The sequence below is a fragment of the Scyliorhinus canicula genome, chromosome 5, assembly GCF_902713615.1.
Source record: "Scyliorhinus canicula chromosome 5, sScyCan1.1, whole genome shotgun sequence".
Taxonomy (NCBI): domain Eukaryota; kingdom Metazoa; phylum Chordata; class Chondrichthyes; order Carcharhiniformes; family Scyliorhinidae; genus Scyliorhinus; species Scyliorhinus canicula.
The window spans coordinates 170,909,328-170,930,883 of record NC_052150.1 but is presented as its reverse complement, the minus strand read 5'-3'; the positions used below and the strand labels follow the sequence as shown (position 1 = coordinate 170,930,883).

At 45.8% G+C, this 21,556-nt stretch overlaps 1 protein-coding gene across 1 annotated transcript in view; it reads right to left on the bottom strand.

The window, feature by feature from the left end:
• malrd1 (MAM and LDL receptor class A domain containing 1) overlaps positions 1 to 21,556 on the bottom strand; it is a 499,008-nt gene that overhangs the window by 23,066 nt on the left and 454,386 nt on the right. Inside the window, exons 36-37 of the mRNA XM_038796452.1 lie at positions 19,635 to 19,729; positions 19,047 to 19,140 (exon numbers count right to left, since the gene is read on the bottom strand). Coding sequence (XP_038652380.1) covers positions 19,047 to 19,140; positions 19,635 to 19,729 — 189 coding nt within the window. The remainder of the gene's footprint in view (positions 1 to 19,046; positions 19,141 to 19,634; positions 19,730 to 21,556) is intronic.

The window sequence follows — 21,556 nt, the reverse complement described above, 5'->3', positions numbered from 1 at the left end:
GGAGCTGGAAGCGAAGTATCGGCTGGAGCGGGGGGAAGTGTTTACATCCATGCAGGTTCGCGATTTTGCCAGAAAGGAGATACAGGGCTTCCCGGTGGAGCCGGAGCCCACATTGCTGGAGGAGGTGCTGACGACAGGGGGACTGGAGAAGAGGGTAGTGTCAGCGGCTTACGGGGCTATTTTGGAAGGGGAGAAGGCACCACTGGAAGGGATCAAAGCAAAGTGGGAGGAAGAGTTGGGAGAGGATATAGAGGAGGGGGTCTGGTGTGAGGTGCTCCAGAGAGTGAACGCCTCCACCTTGATACACCTGATACAGCTGAATGTGATAAACAGAGCACACCTCATGAGGGAGAAGATGAGCCAATTTTTTGAAGGAGTAGAAGATGTGTGTGAACGTTGCGGAGGGGCCCCCGCCAATCACGTTCATATATTTTGGTCATGTCCAAAGCCAGACGATTACTGGAAGGAGGTTTTTCAGGTAATTTATAAAGTGGTGCCCGTGAAACTGGACCCGGGCCCCTGGGAGACCATATTCGGGGTGTCAGACCAACCAGGGTTGGAAATGGGTGTGGAGGTAGGGTGTTGTAGCCTTCGCCTCGTTGATCGCCCGAAGGTGGATCCTGATGGGGTAGAGAGCAACCTCTCCACCCTGTGCCCTGGCGTGGCGGGGGAACCTGTTGGAAATCTTGACTCTTGAGAAGGTTAAGTTTGAACTGAGTTTGAACTGAGAGGAAGGATGGAGCATTCATGGGCATTATTCTTTATGCTCTTTCAAGAACTTGATAACATCGAACATTAGTTGAGGGGGGTGGGTGGAAGGGTTGGGGGGTGGGGGGCGGTGTGTGTTAATGGTGACTATGGGTGATTCCTGATTCCTTTTTGTTATTTATTTAGGTGAACATGCGGGCTAATGTTTGGGGTCTGGTGGGAGGATGGGATCGTTGTTATTGATATGGGATTGACATATTTGTTACTGATTGTTGTTTATTGTTGGTGGGTGTAAATTTGGGAGAAAATGTGAAAAAGGAGGCAAATAAAAAATATTTTATAAAAAACAAGTTAAAAGCATATTGCTGTCCTCAGCAACAAAAACAGTTTACAATTTCTGCAGCTGAAATACTCCCAGGAGAATTTATAAACCTTGAGGATCCTTGTTAGGAAGCAGAATGCAGTTAATGAGAAGTAGCGCAATGCTTATATTTTTAATATAAGGCAAGGCTTTATTAGATAAAATACTAAACTAACGGTGATGCTCATTCACAGACGTAATGATAGCTCCAGTGGTTTTGGCTGGATTTTGAATTCAGCAACTTTATTTTCATTATTAATGAGCTGTCCCCTTTTATTCCCTGAGTGCATGTCACAAAACTCATAAAACCAAAGTTCTGATGTGTTATAATGGATTGGACCATGAGCTGAATGCACCTTGCATAAAATGGGAGACCATATTGGTATTCTGTTTGTGTCACAGCTTTTTAAATTTGGTTATTTTGCCATGAAAATTAATGACAGTAAGATATTCAACATCCGACAATACTTATGATTCAGCCATACATGCTTTGTTACTGAAAAAAAAGTACATTTATATTTCCTCTTTCACAACCAGTGGATGTATCAAAGCACTTTCCAACCAACAAAATACATTTGAAGTGCTGTCACTGTTGTGATGTAGAAAACATTGCAGTCAATTTGCACATAGCAAAGTCCCAGAACAGTCGATAATCTGTTTTTTATGATGTTTACTGATATCAAATACACCAGAGATAACTCCCCAACTATTCTTCAAGGTGGTACTACGTGATCTTTTAAGTTCATCAAAGCAGGCAGGTGGGGCTGCATTTAACAGCTCACTTGAAAGATAGCAACCTCAAACAGTACAGTATTCTTTCAGTACTGTACTAGAGTGTCAGCTTTGATGTTTGTGCTCTGGAGTCTGAATTGAACCTTTTGAGTCAGGTGTGAGTGCCAAAGATCCAGACGCTCTATACAATGAGCACCATTTATTATCGCACAGATCCTGCTGTTCATGATTTCAGCAACCAGCTTTTGTCCACATGGAGATCATCATACTATCTTATGGTTCTGAGACAGGACCTCACCGTACAACGTGGTGGATATGTCATGCAGATTTCTAACAAGTTTAGAGATTAATTATTTTTATAAGCAGTTAGGTAGATATCAGAAAATATCAGATTGGAAATGCAATCAGTGATTAATGGGACATTATAGAATGAGATGGTCAAATGCTCTATCACTAACTGTGCACAGTACCTGCTCTCATGTGGTTCGAAGGACAGCAGGCCAGGGTTGAAAAATGGTGTCCTGAGATCTGTTTGACTACCTTTGGAGAATCTATTGACTAGAAGATTAAATAGGTCCATGATAGGGTATATTGTACAAGGCTTAGAACTCACATGTCGAGTCAGTGGACAAATTGCTAAATGAATAGCAAATTGGCTTAGAAATAAAGAAGGTAGAGAATAGGAGTAAAAGACAGCTTTTCAGATCGCTGGAAGTTAGAAAATACAGTTCCACAAGGATTAGTGCAGGAACCACTCTTATTGATAATTCACAATAATGATTTGAAATAACTCAATATCAAAATTAGAAGGAACCTTGGTGAGTTATTGCAGTGCATCTTGTAGATGGTACACACAGCTGCCACTGTTGGTCGGAGGTGGATGGATTAAATGTTTGTGGAAGGGGTAGAAATCAAGTGGCCTGCTTTGTCTTGGATGGTGTTGAGCTTCTTGTGTGTTCTTGCAGCTGCACCCACCCAGAAAAGAGGAGAGTATTCCATTACACCCTGACTTGTGTCCTGTAGGTGGTGAGCAAGCTTTGTGGGGTCAGGAGGTGAGTTACTCGCCTTGGGTTCTTAGCCGCTGACTTGTTCTGGTAGCCACAGTATTGACATGGCTCGTCCAGTTCAGTTTCTGATCAATGGTAACCCTCAGGATGTTGATTGCGGGGGAATTCAGCGATGGTAATGTCCTTGAATGTCATGGGGTGATGGTTAGATCCTCTCTTGTAGTAGATGGTCATTACCTGGTACTTGTGTGGCGCAAATGTAACTTACCACTTGTCAGCCCAAGCCTGTACATTGTCCAGTTCTTGCTGCATTTGGACATGGACTGCTTTCTTATCTGAGGAGTTGCGAATGGTGCTGAACATTGTGCAATCATCTGTGAACATCCCCACTTCTGACCTTATGATAGAAGACAGATCATTGATGATGCAGCTAACATGGTTGGGCCGAAGACAGTACTCTGAAGAACTCCTGCAGTGATGTCCTGGAGATCAGATGATTGACTTTCAACCACCACAACCATCTTCCTTTGTGCCAGGTATGACTCCAATCAGCAGAGAGTCCCCCCCGGATTCCCATGACTCCAGTTTAGCTAGGGCTCCTTGATGCCATACTCGGTTAAATGCTGCCTTGATGTCAAGGGAAGTCACTTTCACCTCACTTCTGGAGCTCTGGGGCGGAATTCTCCGCAACGGCCGACACCGTCGTGAAACCCGGAGTGTTTCACAATGGCGACGGAGGCCGCTCCTCGCCCCATTCTCCCCCCCCCTCCCCCCGGGGGGGGGCTAGGAGCGGCGTTCCGTAATTCCCGGCCTCCGGGCCTTGACGCTGGTGTCAAGGCGGCGCGCTGAGAATGACATGGCCGGCGGCGCCTATTGACGTCAGCCGCACATGCGCAGGTTGGCCGTCTCTTGGAGACGCCGGCCCGACGATCGGTGGGCACCGATTGCGGACCAGTCCCCTTCCGAGCACGGCCGTGGTGCTCGATCCCCTCTCTGCCCCCCACAGGCCCGAAACTCACCTTTTGCGCGCTGTTCATGCCGGCAGCGACCAGGTGTTGCTGCCGCCGGCGTGAACAGGTTGGGAACGGCAGGCCGCTCGGCCCATCCGGGCTGGAGAATCGCGGGTTGCTGTGAAAAAATTTTGGGTGGGGGGGTGGGCGGGAGAATTGCGGGGGGTGCCAGAGTGGCCCTCCCGCGATTCTCCCGTCCGGCATGGGCAGCGGAGAATCACGCCCTTGTTCTTTCGTCCATGTTTGAACCAAGGCTCCAATGATGTCAGGAGCTGAGTGATCCTGGTGGAACCCAAACTGAGCATCAGGAGCAGGTTATAATAATAATAATCTTTATTAGTGTCACAAGTAGGCTTACATTAACACGGCAATGAAGTTACTATGAAAATCCGTGAGTAAGTGCCAGTTGATAGCACTATTGATGGCTCCTTACATCAATTTGCTGATGATGGAGAATAGACTGATAGGGCGATAATTGATTGGGTGGATTTGTCCTGTTTCTTGCATACAGAACACACCTGGGCAAGTTTCCACATTGCCGGGTAGGTGCTAGTATTGTAGTTGCAGGAAGAGCATAGCTAGGGGTGCAACAAGTTCTGCAGCACGAGTCTTCAGTACTATTGGTGGAATATTGTCAGGGCCCATAGCCTTAGCTGTATCCAGTGCCTTCAGCCGTTTCTTGGTATCACATGGAGTGAATCATATTGGCTGAAGACTGACATCTATGATGCTGAGGACCCGAGGAGATCGAGATGGATCATCCACTCGGCATTTCTGGCTGAAGATTGTTGTGAATGCCTCGGCCTTGTTTTTTCCACATATGTGCTGAGCTCCTTCATCATTGAAGATGGGGATATTTGTGTGAGTTGATTGATTGTCCACCACCATTCACAACTGGATGTGGCAGGACTACAGAGCTTAAATCTGATAAGATAGTTGTGGAATCGCTTAGCTTTATCTTTTACTTGCTGCTTAGCTGTTTGGCACACAAGTAGTCCTGTGTTGTAACTTCGCAAGGTTGACAGCTCATTTTTCGATATGCTTGGTGTTGCTCCTGGCATGTTCCCCTGCACTCTTCATTGAACCAGGGTTGATCCTCTGGCTTGGTCATAATGGTAGAGTGGAGGATATGCCGGGGCATGAGGTTGCAGATTGTTCCTGAGTACAATTCTTTTTTGTAATTTAAAGTGCCCAATTCTTTTATTTTCCAATTAAGGGGCAATTTAAGCATGGCCAATCATCCTATCCTGCATATCTTTGAGTTTTGGAGACCCACGCAGACATGGGCAGAATGTGCCAACTTGACACGGACAGTGACCTAGGGCCGGGATTGAGCCCGGGTCCTCACCGCCGTGAGGCAGCAGTGCTAACCACTGTGCCACCGTGCTGCCCAAGTGGTTGAGTACAATTCTGCTGTTTTTGATGGCCCGCAGCGCCACATGGAAGCCCAGTCGTGAGTTGCTAGATCTGTTTCAAGTCTATCTCATTTAGCATGGTGGTAATGCCACACAACACAATGAAGGCATTCACAAAGTGAAGACAGGACTTTGTCTCCACAAGGCCTGTGCGGTGGTCACTTCTACTGATACTGTCAAGGGCAGATGTATCTGCAGCAGGCAGGTTGGTCAGGATGATATCAAGATATTTTCCCTCTTGTTGGTCCCCTCACCACCTGCTGCAGTCCCAGTCCAGCAGTTATGTGCTTTAGGATCCAGCCAGCTCAGGCTGTGGCAGCACTACCGAGCCACTTCTGGCGATGGACATTGAAGACCCCACCCAGAATATATTCTAAGCCCTTGCCACCCTCTCTCAGCGCTTTCTCCAAGTGATGTTCAACATGGAGGAATACTGATTCCCCAGCTGAAGGTGGCCGGTACGTGGTAATCAATGGGAGGTTTCCTTTCCCATGTTTAACCTGAAGCTAGGAGACTTCATGGGGTCCAGAGTCGATGTTGATGACTCTCAGGGCAATTCTCTCCCAACTGTATACCATTATAAGAACATAAGAACATAAGAACTAGGAGCAGGAGTAGGCCATCTGGCCCCTTGAGCCTGCTCCGCCATTCAATTAGATCATGGCTGATCTTTTGTGGACTCAGCTCCACTTTCCGGCCCGAACACCATAACCCTTAATCCCTTTATTCTTCAAAAAACTATCTATCTTTACCTTAAAAACATGTAATGAAGGAGCCTCAACTGCTTCACTGGGCAAGGAATTCCATAGATTCACAACCCTTTAGGTGAAGAGGTTCCTCCTAAACTCAGTCCTAAATCTACTTCCCCTTATTTTGAGGCTATGTCCACTAGTTCTGCTGTCACCCGCCAGTGGAAACAACCTGCCCGCATCTATCCTATCTATTCCCTTCATAATTTTAAATGTTTCTATAAGATCCCCCCTCATCCTTCTAAATTCCAACGAGTACAGTCCCAGTCTACTCAACCTCTCCTCATAATCCAACCCCTTCAGCTCTGGGATTAACCTAGTGAATCTCCTCTGCACACCCTCCAGCACCAGTACGTCCTTTCTCAAGTAAGGAGACCAAAACTGAACACAATACTCCAGGTGTGGCCGCACTAACACCTTATACAATTGCAACATAACCTCCCTAGTCTTAAACTCCATCCCTCTAGCAATGAAGGACAAAATTCCATTTTCCTTCTTAATCACCTGTTGCACTTGTAAACCAACCTTCTGTGACTCATGCACTAGCACACCCAAGTCTCTCTGAACAGCGGCATTCTTTAATATTTTATCGTTTAAATAATAATCCCGTTTGCTGTTATTCCTACCACAATGGATAACCTCACATTTGTCAACATTGTATTCCATCTGCCAGACCCGAGCCCATTCACTTAACCTATCCAAATCCCTCTGCAGACTTCCAGTATCCTCTGCACTTTTCGCTTTACCACTCATCTTAGTGTCATCTGCAAACTTGGACACATTGCCCTTGGTCCCCAACTCCAAATCATCTATGTAAATTGTGAACAATTGTGGGCCCAACACGGATCCCTGAGGGACACCACTAGCTACTGATTGCCAACCAGAGAAACACCCATTTATCCCAACTCTTTGCTTTCTATTAATTAACCAATCCTCTATCCATGCTACTACTTTACCCTTAATGCCATGCATCTTTATCTTATGCAGCAACCCTTTGTGTGGCACCTTGTCAAAGACTTTCTGGAAATCCAGATATACCACATCCATCGGCTCCCCATTATCTACTGCACTGGTAATGTCCTCAAAAAATTCCACTAAATTAATTAGGCATGACCTGCCTTTTACGAACCCATGCTGCGTCTGCCCAATGGGACAATTTCTATCCAGATGCCTCGCAATTTCTTCCTTGATGACAGATTCCAGCATCTTCCCTACTACCGAAGTTAAGCTCACTGGCCTATAATTTCCTGCTTTCTGCCTACCTCCTTTTTTAAACAGTGGCGTCACATTTGCTAATTTCCAATCCACCGGGACCACCCCAGAGTCTAGTGAATTTCGGTAAATTATCACTAGTGCATCTGCAATTTCCCTAGCCATCTCTTTTAGCACTCTGGGATGCATTCCATCAGGGCCAGGAGACTTGTCTACCGTTAGCCCCATTAGCTTGCCCATCACTCCCTCCTTAGTGATAACAATCCTCTCAAGATCCTCACCTGTCATAGCCTCATTTCTATCAGTCGCTGGCATGTTATTTGTGTCTTCCACTGTGAAGACCGACCCAAAAAACCTGTTCAGTTCCTCAGCCATTTCCTCATTTCCCATTATTAAAACTCCCTTCTCATCCTCTAAAGGACCAATATTTACCTTAGCCACTCTTTTTTGTCTTATATATTTGTAAAAACTTTTACTGTCTGTTTTTATATTCTGAGCAAGTTTACTCTCATACTCTATCTTACTCTTCTTTATAGCTTTTTTAGTAGCCTTCTGTTGCCTCCTAAAGATTTCCCAGTCCTCTAATCTCCCAGCAATCTTTGCCACTTTATATGCTTTTTCCTTCAATTTGATACTCTCCCTTATTTCCTTAGATATCCACGGTCGATTTTCCCTCTTTCTTCCGTCCTTCCTTTTTGTTGGTATAAACCTTTGCTGAGCACTGTGAAGAATCGCTTGGAAGGTTCTCCACTGTTCCTCAACTGTTCCACCATAAAGTCTTAGCTCCCAGTCTACCTTAGCTAGTTCTTCTCTCATCCCCTTGTAATCTCCTTTGTTTAAACACAAAACACTAGTATTTGATTTTACTTTCTCACCCTCCATCTGTATTTTAAATTCCACCATATTGTGATCGCTCCTTCCGAGAGGATCCCTAACTATGAGATCATGAATCAATCCTGCCTCATTACACAGGACAAGATCTAGGACCGCTTGTTCCCTCGTAGGTTCCATTACATACTGTTCTAGGAAACTATCGCGGATACATTCTATTAGCTCCTCCTCAAGGTTGCCTTGACCGACCTGGTTAAACCAATCGACATGTAGATTAAAATCCCCCACGATAACTGCTGTACCATTTCTACATGCATCAGTTATTTCTTTGTTTATTGCCTGCCCCACCATATCGTTACTATTTGGTGGCCGATAGACTACTCCTATCAGTGACTTTTTCCCCTTACTATTCCTGATTTCCACCCAAATGGATTCAATCTTATCCTCCATAGCACCGATGTCATCCCTTACTATTGCCCGGATGTCATCCTTAAATAACAGAGCAACACCACCTCCCTTACCATCCACTCTGTCCTTCCGAATAGTTTGATACCCTCGGATATTTAACTCCCAGTCGTGACCATCCTTTAACCATGTTTCAGTAATGGCCACTAAATCATAGTCATTTACGATGATTTGTGCCATCAACTCATTTACTTTATTCCGAATACTACGAGCATTCAGGTAAAGTACACTTATGTTGGTTTTTTTACCTCTGTTTTGAATCTTAACATCTCCAGTTTTATTCCTTTTGTTATTACTGGGCCTATTCACTGTGCTCCCCTCAGTCACTGTACCTTGTACTGTCGCCCTTTTAGATTTTTGACTATGTCTTCTCTGCCTTGCACTTTTCCCCTTACTTCCTTTTGCTTCTGTCCCTGTTTTACTACCTTCCAACTTCCTGCATCGGTTCCCATCCCCCTGCCACATTAGTTTAAACCCTCCCTAACAGCTCTAGAAAACACCCCCCTAGGACATCGGTTCCAGTCCTGCACAGGTGCAGACCGTCCGGTTTGTACTGGTCCCACCTCCCCCAGAACTTGTCCCAATGCCCCAGGAATTTGAATCCCTCCCTCTTGCACCATCTCTCGAGCCATGCATTCATCCTACCTATCCTGACATTCCTACTCTGACTAGCTCGTGGCACTGGTAGCAATCCTGAGATTACTACTTTGAGGTCCTACTTTTTAGTTTAACTCCTAACTCCCTGAATTCCGCTTGTAGGACCTCATCCCGTTTTTTACCTATATCGTTGGTGCCTATGTGCACCACGACAGCTGGCTGTTCACCCTCCCCCCCCCCCAGAATGTCCTGCAGCCGCTCCGAGACATCCTTGACCCTTGCACCAGGGAGGCAACATACCATCCTGGAGTCTCGATTGCGTCCACAGAACCGCCTGTCTATTCCCCTTACGATCGAGTCCCCTATCACTATAGCCCTGCCATTTTTCTTCCTGCCCTGCTGTGCAGCAGAGCCAGCCACGGTGCCATGAACCTGGCTGCTGCTGCCTTCCCCTGGTGAGCCATCTCCCTCAACAGTATCCAAAGTGGTATATCTGTTTTGCAGGGAGATGACCGCAGGGGACACCTGCACTGCCTTCCTACTCTTGCTCTTTCTTTTGGTCACCCATTTTCTATCTCCCTCAGTAACCTTCACCTGCGGTGTGACCAACTCGCTAAACGTGCTATCCACGACCTCCTCAGCATCGTGGATGCTCCAAAGTGAGTCCATCCGCAGCTCCAGAGCCGTCAAGCGGTCTAACAAGAGCTGCAACTCAGGTTATGCCATTACCTCTGCTGGGTCTGCCGGTGAGACAGGACATACCCAGGAATGGTGATAGTGGTGTCTGGTACATCGTAAGGTATGATTCTGTGAGTATGACTATGTCAGGCTGTTGCTTAAATAGTCAGTGAGACAGCTCTCCTAACTTTGGCACAATCCCCCAGATGTTAGTAAGGAGAACTTTGCAAGGTCGGCAGGGCCGGGTTTGCCATTGTCGTTTCTGGTGTCTGATTCGATGCCGGATGGTCTGCCCGGTTTCATTCCGTTTTTGTGTTTTGTTGGGGTTGAATACAACTGAGTGGCTTGTTGGGCCATTTTAGGGGGCATTTAATAGTCAACTACATTGCTGTGGGTCTGGAGTCACATATAGGCCAGACCAGGTAAGGATGGCAGATTTCCTTCCCTAAATGATGATAGTGAATCAGATGGGTTTTTGCGACAATCAACAATGGTTTCATGGTCATCATTAGACTTTTATTCCAGATATTTTTATTGAGTTTAAATTCCACCACCTGCTGTGGCCAGATTTGAACCGGGTCCCCAGATCATTACCCTGCGTCTCTGGGTTACCAGTCTAGTGACAGTACCACTATGCCACCGGCTCCCCAATCGTGCCTCCACTTTTGTGTAGGCTTTTTGGGTGAGATCCAGACCTGAATTCACTCACACTCTGGGCGCGATCTCATGGAAATGAAAGAGTCCGGTGTTGAGCGTGGTCAGCCGGGTTTTTCCCAGTGCTTGAGCACCAAGAAGAAAGGCCCCGCTATTTAATGGGACTCTGGTTTATTTCGGAGCCTCAGCGGGGAATACTGCACTTAGTCTCATTTCCTACACTGAGGAGCTCTGCTTGCCAGTGCAAGAAGAGATCTGTGCGCCAATTATAAATGGGGCCCCGATCTCAACCCCCGGTGCCACCCAGTGCCCCAATGTACCTCAAGGGGATCATTGTGCCCCACCACACTCCACCTAATAAGGACAGGGCACCCCCCGGGCCTGATCTCTGGTGTGGGCAAAACGCCTCCAGGCACCTTGACGGTGTCAGTCTGGCATCCTTGTAGTGCCCCGGCCAGCTGACAATGCTACCTGGAAACCTTGGAGAATGGAACCTAGGTGGCACTGACAGGGTGCCAGGCTGGTAGTGCCAGGGTACCACCCTGCCCAGGCCCCAGCCAGTGCAGAAAATGACGTAAGTGCATCCTCGACGGAGCGTACCTGGCAGAGGCCAAAAAACGGTAAAGTCCCTTTGAATAGCTGGGTCTTTCTCAGTGCTGTAGGTGCCGAGGAACCCCGCTCAATGCTCCTGAAACCTGACTCTGTTTTCTTCTGGTTGAATTGTGCCTTTAGAAATTTTTTTAGCAGAGGGGAGCCGAATTAACCAATGAGACCGACTCGTCAGAGATCGGGATGCAATTTTGAACGGGTGCCCTATCTCTCAGTGAATTTGAGAGTTCCCGACAACCCCTTGCAGAGAATGGGCATTACCACTCTCCCCTCCCAAGTGAGCACACCCGCTATGGCGTCGCTGGGGACCCCTGCCCTTTCAGTCCCCCCCCCCTTTCAAGACCCCCTCTTAACCTCACCAACCTTTATGAAGCTCTTTCATACACCCCTTTACCCTCCCATAAACTCTATTTCACTCCCCCTCAGGCCTAGACCCTTGCCAGCATGGCAGGTTGGTAATGAAAGAGTGAAAGGTTGGCACTACCAGGGTGCCCAGTTGCCAGGGGAGTGCTAGGGTACTGACCTGTCCTCGACCACCTGGGGTGTTCCAAGACCCAAGACCCCCACAGTGGCCATTATGCCTGGTCTCCGCTTGTGGAGACCAGTTCTAATCAGCTCCTGGATGAGGCCTAGCAGGTGTGCTTGTGACTCCTGGGAGCCAGGAGAATGCAGTCTCAAATAAGCCGTGCATATTTAAAGGGGCGTAATGGCACATTTAAATCTGATTATTTGGTTCATGCCCAGAGAGGGCAAGACCCAGTTTGTACTGGACACCGCAACCAGGTGACTCGCTCACTGTTTTGTGACCGGCACAAAGCCCTGTTGGGCCTCTACTGAGATGCTCCCAGCACAACGAGATCGGTGTCATGCGCAATGCGGTGGGAAACCTGTACCCAATAACTGCTAATAAATCCAATCGGGAAGTAAGGTGACATTTCTTTACTTAAGGAATATGAACATCAATACAAGACGAACTGAATGAGGCTGGTATAATGGATGCTTTTCATAGAACACTGAATGAGTATGTGAGAGCATAGGGAATGAAAAGATATGTTGAAAGGCTGAAGGCAATGGAATGGGAAGAGATACCTTTGACATATAAACAGCAGCAAAGACTATTGGGCCAAATAATCTGTTTCTATGCTGTATATTCTATGCTTGTTGAGCTTAATTGATTTTTCTCTGAATTGATTCGCACTGCCTTTATCAACCTGCACTCTGAGCAGTCTGAGCTCTTGGAACTGGTTATGGAGGTTCTGGTCGAAAATTGTTCAGCAAAACAAATTTTTTCTCTCTTTGTCAAATATGAATAAAAAAGCAATCTTTTCTGCCAAGACATTCAGCACGATTTAACAGCTGTGTTATGCTTGGCACGGATTCATGCTCGACGGTTAAATTGTGGGAGAGGCAGAAATCAGCATCCACGCCGGGCGCCATACGGTTCGCGATCGAACCGGCCTTCTCCCGTTGGCAGATTCTGGATCCCGCCTAGACTGGCAAGACACCAATTAACGGGAGGTTGCCTTTCACCGCAGAGCGAAGGATCCATCTCCCCTTCACCCAGATGACCTGCCCAAGTGAGTTGTCAGACGAAATGGACCTTCCTTCTTCACTGACCAAATGTCCAGTCTCTTGCAGGTCACCATCCGATGGGACCAGGCCATCTGGGGTTGTGCGACCCCCCCCCCCCCCCCCCCCCCCAGCGTCATGAGTTTAAAAAAAATAAATTTAGAGTACTCAATTCATTTTTTCCAATTAACGGGCAATTTAGCGTGGCCAATTCACCTACCCTGCACATCTTCGGGTTGTGGAGGCCAAACCCATGCACACACAGGGAGAATGTGCAAACTCCACATGGACAGTGGCCCAGAGCCGGGATCGAAGCTGGGACCTCAGCGCCGTGAGGCAGCTGTGCTAACCACTAGGCCACCGTGCTGCCCTGGAGGGAGCCATTTATGCGCAGCGGGGAGCAGCTGGGTTGAATCCAGTTGAATCAGCTGGATGGACAGCTATTCCACCGTAAAGCTGGTGGGGCCGAGGTGTCGTTAGATATGGATCGTGGTCTCGCCAGCTCAGCTGTCAGGAACTACACGGGAAGTCATGCCCAATAGCACACTTAGACCTTTTCTCATTAAGTTGCAACGTTATCCTATCAGGCAGTTGTGACATCATCCAGATAAAGTGACAGACTGCTTTTCGGTTTCTCCAGTGAAGAATGTATTTCCTGTTTAAAACACTAAAGGACTGTACCTGCATGCCGATTATGACTGTGATTCCCCCCCTACCCCCCCCCCCCCCCCCCACGCCTACCCCCCATGTGCTTTCTAGCGGTGGAGGTGGTTCAGCATTGGCTACCGGTGGGATCTTCCAATCCCACCGAGGCCTATGGTGTTATGTATGGCACAGCCCCACCTTCCCGACTGTAGGGAAACCCGCCATGGGGAGTCACTTTCGGCAGGGCCATTAGATCCTGCCAGAGGGAAAGGCTGGAAAATTCTGCCAATGAGTGGGACTGCTGACCAATTTTCCTCTTCCCAGCCCGATGATTTCAACCGGTCAGTCCAACACTGTCCAGTCAAAATCAGCGAACACAGCACGAGTGGCAAATCAAAACCTGTGAACCTTTTGATCTATGTGAATCAAATATTGATAATAAAGACAGGGGTCAGTAGTTATTGCTTTCAATACATTGAAGTTATACTGAGTAACAATGGAAGAAGGTGGAATTCAGGGGAAATTGATCGATCAATAGGTTTCATGAGAAATCTTCTTTCCGACTGTCTGGCATATCCTCAAAGCTCTGACCTAAAGCACACATTGTTCATTATTGCCTGACTAACTTCAGAAAGAAACAGAAAAACCTTTGAAGCCAAAGGTAATATTCAGACTGCTTTTAGTGGCCAAGTGGATGGTGAGATTGTGTGCTGGAATGCAAAGTAATAAATCAAGCACCGGTAGTTAGGTGAAACTGCTCCCTGCTCTTTTGAACCCTGCTGGTGTTGGTAATGTGAAGCAAGAGCTGCAAACACATACTAACCAATCAATCATTTTTGTATTTCACTTTTAGGTCCTTTCCCTCAATTTTTAATAATAATAAAAAATTGATTTAAAGAAGTCAATTATTACAAACCTAAAGAAGCAAACTTGAACCATACGCACTTCATCTTACAATAAATGCTAATATTTGCTATGACATTACCTGCTTGAGGTACTTACTCTTAAGGTCGTTTGAAGTTCTGAAATTCCAAACTACCCTGCTCTTCCATATCACCCTACATTCCTCTGAGTATAATTATTACTATTGCACCATCATGTATCACCTCACATTTACCAACATTGAATTCCATCTGTCACTATTTTGCCCATTTTATCATCTCACCAATAATCCCCTGACAGCTTCCTTTGGTTTGTAGAATTATTTACTGTGCTTGCTACTTTGGTAATTTGGATACAACTCCCTTGAGACCTATACTAAAATAATTGCGCTCAGTGAACAGAACCGATCTCAGAACAGAACCCTGTGGGCTATTATGAACAATTTCCAACCACTATGTAAAACAGCTCTCAATTCCCACTTCCTGGTTTTAAAGCAGTGCGACAGCAAACTATGTCAATTCCCTGGGCTCTACCTGTCTGGCCTTTGTGGTTTTCTTCATTGCTATCATTGAGGAAATCCACACAGGCTGCACAGTAGTAGCCTGCGGCACTGTCTGCTCCCAGGGAGTCTACAAAACCTGTGTAGACCTGCTTTGGACTCACATTACACGAATTAACTTTTTCTCCATTGTTTCTCACCTCAATTTTTCATGTAATTTGCCAAAGTTTCCCTCATTGCTTTAATCTCCTCCATAGTCTCTACCTGATACCTTGTCAAAGGCATTCTTAAGAACAATTGGGTGGGATTCTCCATCCCACCGCACCTGTTTTCTGGTGCGATTCTCCGTCCCGGCAGTCGGCCAATGACGTTTCCCGCAGTGGGCACCTCCACGCCTTCTGGAAATCCGCAGATGCGAGTGTGCTGCCAGCGAAACAGAGGATCCCGCCGATGGAGAATCCAACCCCATACATCACATCCATTACACGTCCTTCTCATTCAAGTTTTGAAGCACAATCTTCCTTTCTAAAATCAATGTTGATTGCTTCTAATCATTTTCCCCAAATCTAGATTTCAGTAGCTTCTTCTTCAATTAAATAGTCCAATATTTTCCTGAGCGAAGATGCTAAACTAGCCAACCCATAATTGGCTGGGCGAGAATTTTTAATCACTCGTGGGGGTGAGTTTGGTTGGGTCGGGCCTGGAAAATTGGACACTCCATCTTTTGTAATCTTTATTGTCACAAGTAGGCTCACACTGCAATGAAGTTACTGTGAAAAGCCCCGACTCCGCTGTTCCTCTCTGCAATCCCTTTTGATAATTCTCTTTTTAATGTTATAAATAAAGAATCGTTTCTAGGTTTTAAAAATATTTTTGAGATTCTCCCTTCACACTGTCTCTGTGATTTTTCATTCCCACCTTCAATTTCTCCTTACTTTCTTGTATCTCTTTAATTAAAAAATCATTTTAAGTACCATTTGAACTCTTCACTTTATCCACCCATAACATTTTGAAACTTCTTAGTCTATTTTTTAATGCAACGTTGTAATCCCCTTTCAAAAAATTATCCCTTTGTTGGTCTAAACCCTGTGCAACAATTTCTCTTTCTCCGCAACTGGTTCACTTCTCATCTTTCTGAAATATGCTTTTGAACCAACCTTTTTCCTTTCTTTTTGAATCTTAAACCTTATCATGTTATGGCCACTGCACTGAAAACACTCATCAACATTTACTTTATCTACTGTATTTAGAACATAGAACATAGAACAGTACAGCACAGAACAGGCCCTTCGGCCCTCGATGTTGTGCCGAGCAATGATCACCCTACTTAAACCCACGTAACCCGTATACCCGCAACCCAACAATCCCCCCATTAACCTTACACTACGGGCAATTTAGCATGGCCAATCCACCTAACCCGCACATCTTTGGACTGTGGGAGGAAACCGGAGCACCCGGAGGAAACCCACGCACACACGGGGAGGACGTGCAGACTCCACACAGACAGTGACCCAGCCGGGAATCGAACCTGGGACCCTGGAGCTGTGAAGCATTGATGCTAACCACCATGCTACCGTGAGGCCCCAATTTGATCAATTGAATTACTTTAATTACATGTTTCAATGCCCCTTCCCTCGCAGGTACTGCATAGGGACATAAAGAAGGAATCCTACACATGGGGGAAATTTCATTCCCCTTTCTATTTGTCTCAATCAATATGTGGGCAATTTAAATTCCCTTGAACAGGAATTTGTCTCATTGATCTGTCAATAGATTTAGGCAGGATTCTCCGTTTCTCTGACTAAGTGTTGACGCTGACACAGACCTCATCGACTTTCACGGCAGCAAAGCTGGCGCCACACCTGGACCGATTCCGCTACTGTTAAGGGGCTAATGAGAAACGGTGCAGGATTCGCTGGTTTTGGTGTTGCTAAGCCTTGTGGGGAGACTGTGCAGGAGTTAGCTAGAGAGAGTCACATGTAAAAATAGTGTAAGTGAGAGCAGATCATAGTTCACATCAGTAATAAGATTAGCTATAGATGAGTGTAGCTAAACGTTATTAATCAACTGTGTATTCTTTAGGAGTACAAGTGAATCCAAATTAGTGGTGTTAATAAATTTATAGCTTTGTTTAAGTTCAAGCTATTTTGTGGTCTTTATGAAAACTATGCCAATTATCCTGAAATAAGCAAACAAAGAACATCACAGTGTGTATACCCGTGCCCAACCAGGTCCAATGGACTACGTGGTGGCCTCAGGTGGCACTGCCGTCTCTGCTCCCGCATATCACCCCCTCATCCCTGCACCTCTGGCCCTGTTGGTGGCTGGCACTGTGGTGAACTCTTGCCTTGGCATCTGTCCCTGATGCGGGTTGTGGCCTGGTGGGGGGGGTAGGTGTTTCAGAGAGTGGGGTGGGGGGTTGGGGCGCCCATATGGCGGGTGTCACTATGAAGGACCAGGGGACGAGGGTGGGTGCCGATCATGATGGCTGCCTTGCAGGCCGTGATAATGGCGGTCTGTGCCTGGGCACTGTCCAAGTCCTGTGGGGGGTCACCACTGCTTCCCCCCTTGCCCGGCCTTGGCAGGGCCCCACCACCCCAGCGAACCCGGCATATGGGCGCCCCGGCAGTGCATAGTCCTCCTCTCTGTGTCCTACTCTCCGCCCAATCGCGTTTCCCGATTTTGGTGTCGGCCAATGTAGAATACCGCCCTTAATCTTTGATTTCTTTGCTGCAGTTAATAGTACAATCCCGCTTATGTAACAATCTTTGTTTTATATTTGTTCCTGAATCAAACTGACTCATGTGCACATCAGTTCTTCCTATAAAATATATTCCCTCCTTCTGCTTATTGCTAATCCTCCTCCATTATTAACTGCTCTGCCTTCCTAAAACTATTGTATCTGATATATTTATTTTCCATTTCTGTCAGGTTTGCCGTCTGGTTTCTGTAGGTGTTATTGATACCTGCATCTTCTTGACAAAACTCCTTCCAATTCTCGTGGTTTATTTTCACACTGAGCATTGTAGCACAGGTATTTTATCTTTATTTGTTGATATTTAAATCTACTCCTTTACACTTAGCTGTTCAAGCTCGTGCCTTGTTCCTTTATCACTGACTTTTCTCTGCTTTTTGTTATTCCTCCTTCACTCTCTTTATTCCTTCCTCACACTGCCCTTTCTGCTGAAATACCCTTTATTTGTTCATTTGGGTCTTCTGTTATTACCATTTAATCTTTTTATTACTGTAATAATCCCCACCCTCTTTCTTCCTTATGTAAATACATATTAATTCCCTAGTTAACCACTTTGACAATACTCCCTTCTGGTTTCGATGGGACCCAACACAGCTTCCATCTTTGCTGGAATCTGTGTCAATACCTGACAAAACAGAAATGTCCTTCCTGACAACAACCCTCAACCAACATTGAGCACCCTAATCCGAAAGCAAGTATAGATTCAATTCTAGGTCAGAAGTGGGATCCACCATCAGCATATTAATGAATGGCAATACGAACGAAAAATTTCAGTCCAGCAGCAGATCTAGGATTCGGAGCTGTGGCTGGAAATTATATCCCAGAGCATTCTCATGGGCATAGTTCCATGTTTGATTCTTTCTCAGGCTGAATATTGATTAGGAGTGCCGATTGGAATTTGAGTGCATGCTTTACGGAACTTTCCTAATGCTGAGAAAGGTCCTTTTTGCTAAAGTTTGGTTTCTGGACCCATTGTACAAGGCAAAAACAAATTAGCTGACAATTCATCTCATTGCTGTGCATGGGTTTTAAATTTTTTTTTAGAGTACCCAATTCATTTTTTCCAATTAAGGGCAATTTACCGTGGCCAATCCACCTACCCTGCATATCTTTGGGTTTTGGGGGTGAAACCCACGCAAACACAGGGAGAATGTGCAAACTCCACACGGACAGTAACCCAGAGCCGGGATCGAACTTCAGACCTCGGCGCCGTGAGGCAGCAATGCTAACCACTGCGCCGCAGTGCTGCCCCGTGCATGGGATTTTGCTGTGTCCAATAGGGCTGTTATGGTTGCCTGCAGACATGGCATTTAAAACTAATTAATAGTATGTGGAAAAACGTTTATATCTTTTGAGGAAAATACTGAAATACGTAGACTCAAGCTTTTCTTTAATGTAATATTGATACCCCGAAATTTAAGTTTCAATTATGTTAGTGAGAGATACATTTAAGTTAATCTTCTTGGATGTTTAACTCTGTTTTCCTTTTACATTTCTTACAGAATGAACTCGTGGAGGTGGAATATACCGCATGTGGTGTGTTAAAGTGAAAGAGTTCAGCTGTCTGCATACCACTTCCTACTTTTTTAAGCTTGCACATTTCCTCAGATTTATGTGCAGAAGTCCAACATCAATGTAAAATAATAAAAATATATATATATTACATACATGCTTGTTTTCTTTTTCGAGAGTATGACCAAAATGGTGATGAAGCTGAGCACAACTAAACACAAGCCAGTGCCCAGTCCTGCCCACATGGATACTAGATACAAAAAGGAATAAAATAATTAGCAATGTCGGGAGGTTAAAGAAAGCAAGTACTTGTCATAATATACACACAAGTATATGATGGTGCACAGACAGACATTGATTGACACACAGGATGACCAATGAGCACACAGAACACAGCAGCCAATCACCAGACAGGACATGGCCACTATAAAGCCAGAGGGCACTAGTTTTCCCACTCTCTTGGGATGCAGCCTCTGAGACAGTCAGAGCCTGTGAGCAACAACTGGAACATCCACCATGTGGTAGTAAGATAGTCTGGTCAGGTTAGCCTAAAGGTCTCCAGTCAACTCAGCATAGTGCCAACCCACAGTTAAAGTATGTTTAATAGTTAAGAGTTCAATAAAATAGAGTTCTATTTCTTCAAGTGTTGGAAGCCTGTCTCTCTCACTGCTATAGTAAACACAGTCCTCGTAGACCCAGCATACCCAACACATCAGTACTTAAATAGTGGGACATTTTCTTTACCATTTCCATCTTTCTTTGATGCTGGAGCAGGGCTGAGAGGTCCTGTTGGTTTGACCTGAATGTGACATCGATTTCCTCTCCATTGGCTCGTGCATCTGGAAAACAGGCAGAGAAAAACTAATCCTAGGAATTAACAGGAAACTCAAAATAAAATGTTCAAAGACACAACCTTCATTTATAAATTGTTTGTTTAAAAAAAAAGTATTTTCTAACTGTCTTAGAGCAATGCCTCTGCTATTTTATCTGATAACATGGATTTGAACTTTCTGCCCCACTTACAATGCATAGAGAACCCGCAAGTTCCAAATGTTGACGTGGAGCAGTGGAAACACAATGTGATGAAGCAACACCGCACTCCAATGATGCCTATCTGGAGGTAACTCTGTGGGCTAAGAGGGTCCAAGGGGAGATTTTGTGCCTTTACTAAGGGAGGACAGTGCCTGCCTCAGCGAACCAGTCACTGAAGAGATCGATGGCAGGAGTATGGTGCCATGCGTCTGGATACAATGTCGGATGGAGTTTAATGTTTTAATTATGTCAGGAAAGATGAGTGGAATCATACATTCAAGTTTATTCTAATGTGTGTCTTAGCTCAAATCTACTTATTCTTCCCTCTCAAGCCTTGTTCTGCACAACACTTATCATACTGGTCTACCTTTCTGATACACCCATCCCTCTCTGTATAGACACCTTTCATATCCCCATCTGCCCACCATCACCGACACTCTCCCTCATTTAAACGCAATGCTTCAGTAATCCTCCACAAATGGTGTCCATCCATCATTTCAATACGTTCCATTTCTCACACTTGCAGGAGAAGAGCAGGAGAGGCAGCGAGCTAGGGGTAGCTCTCCAGTCATTTGCAAACTGACACCTGTCAAGGCGGAGGAGCTGGACATAAGAAAACTCTCAGCGGGCTTGACTATCGGAGGCAGGGAGATGAGGTTCTCCAACTTGTCTGGTGATAGGGTTAAATATCATAGAGCCATATAGCATACAACACTAACTCCTGTTGACTTAATGTCAGCTGTCACTGAAAGATGATCTGTGCACAATCGTGTCTTGTCATGTCAGTTCTAAGTCACATCTTTCATCCCTGTCCAGGCGTCGCAAATGAATTCAATGAAGAGTCCTTAGACTTTGAGGGATCACTACCACAGGACTGGGCCAACAGCATTTGAGCAGCCAGAGTAGGGAATGAGCAGATTGGATTGGATTGGATTGGATTTGTTTACTGTCACGTGTACCGAGGTACAGTGAAAAGTATTTTTCTGCAAGCAGCTCAACAGATCATTCAGTCCATGGAAGAAAAGGGAATTAAACAAAATTCAAGAAAATAAAAGATTAGAACGGGTATAAGTTAAGTTAAAAGTGGATCTGTTGGGGAGAGCTTGCAGAGAGTCGCCTCACTCCGGCGCCATCTTGAAGCACTTCTACTGATGTCATATGGGAGCACCATACTGCAGGGGCCAAAGCAGGATGGGAAAACATAGAACATGCAGTGCAGAAGGAGGCCATTCTGCCCATCGAGTCTGCACCGACCCACTTCAGCCCTCACTTCCACCCTCTCCCCGTAACCCAATAACCCCTCCTAACCTTTTTTTTGGTCACTAAGGGCAATTTATCATTGTCAATCCACCTAACTTGCATGTCTTTGGACTGTGGGAGGAAACCGGAGTACCCAGAGGAAACACACGCAAACACGGGGAGAACGTGCAGACTCTGCACAGACAGTGACCCAGCAGGGAATCGAACCTGGGACCCTGGTGCTGTGAAGCCACAGTGCTATCCACCTTCCCAACTGTCCTGATTAAGTTACTGGCAGGAAGAACTGTGGACGGCCTTTCCACCCAGCCACCAACTGAGGCCCTTAGGTGGGCAATTAATGGCTACTTAAGGGCCTTATCCCATTGCCTCTGGTA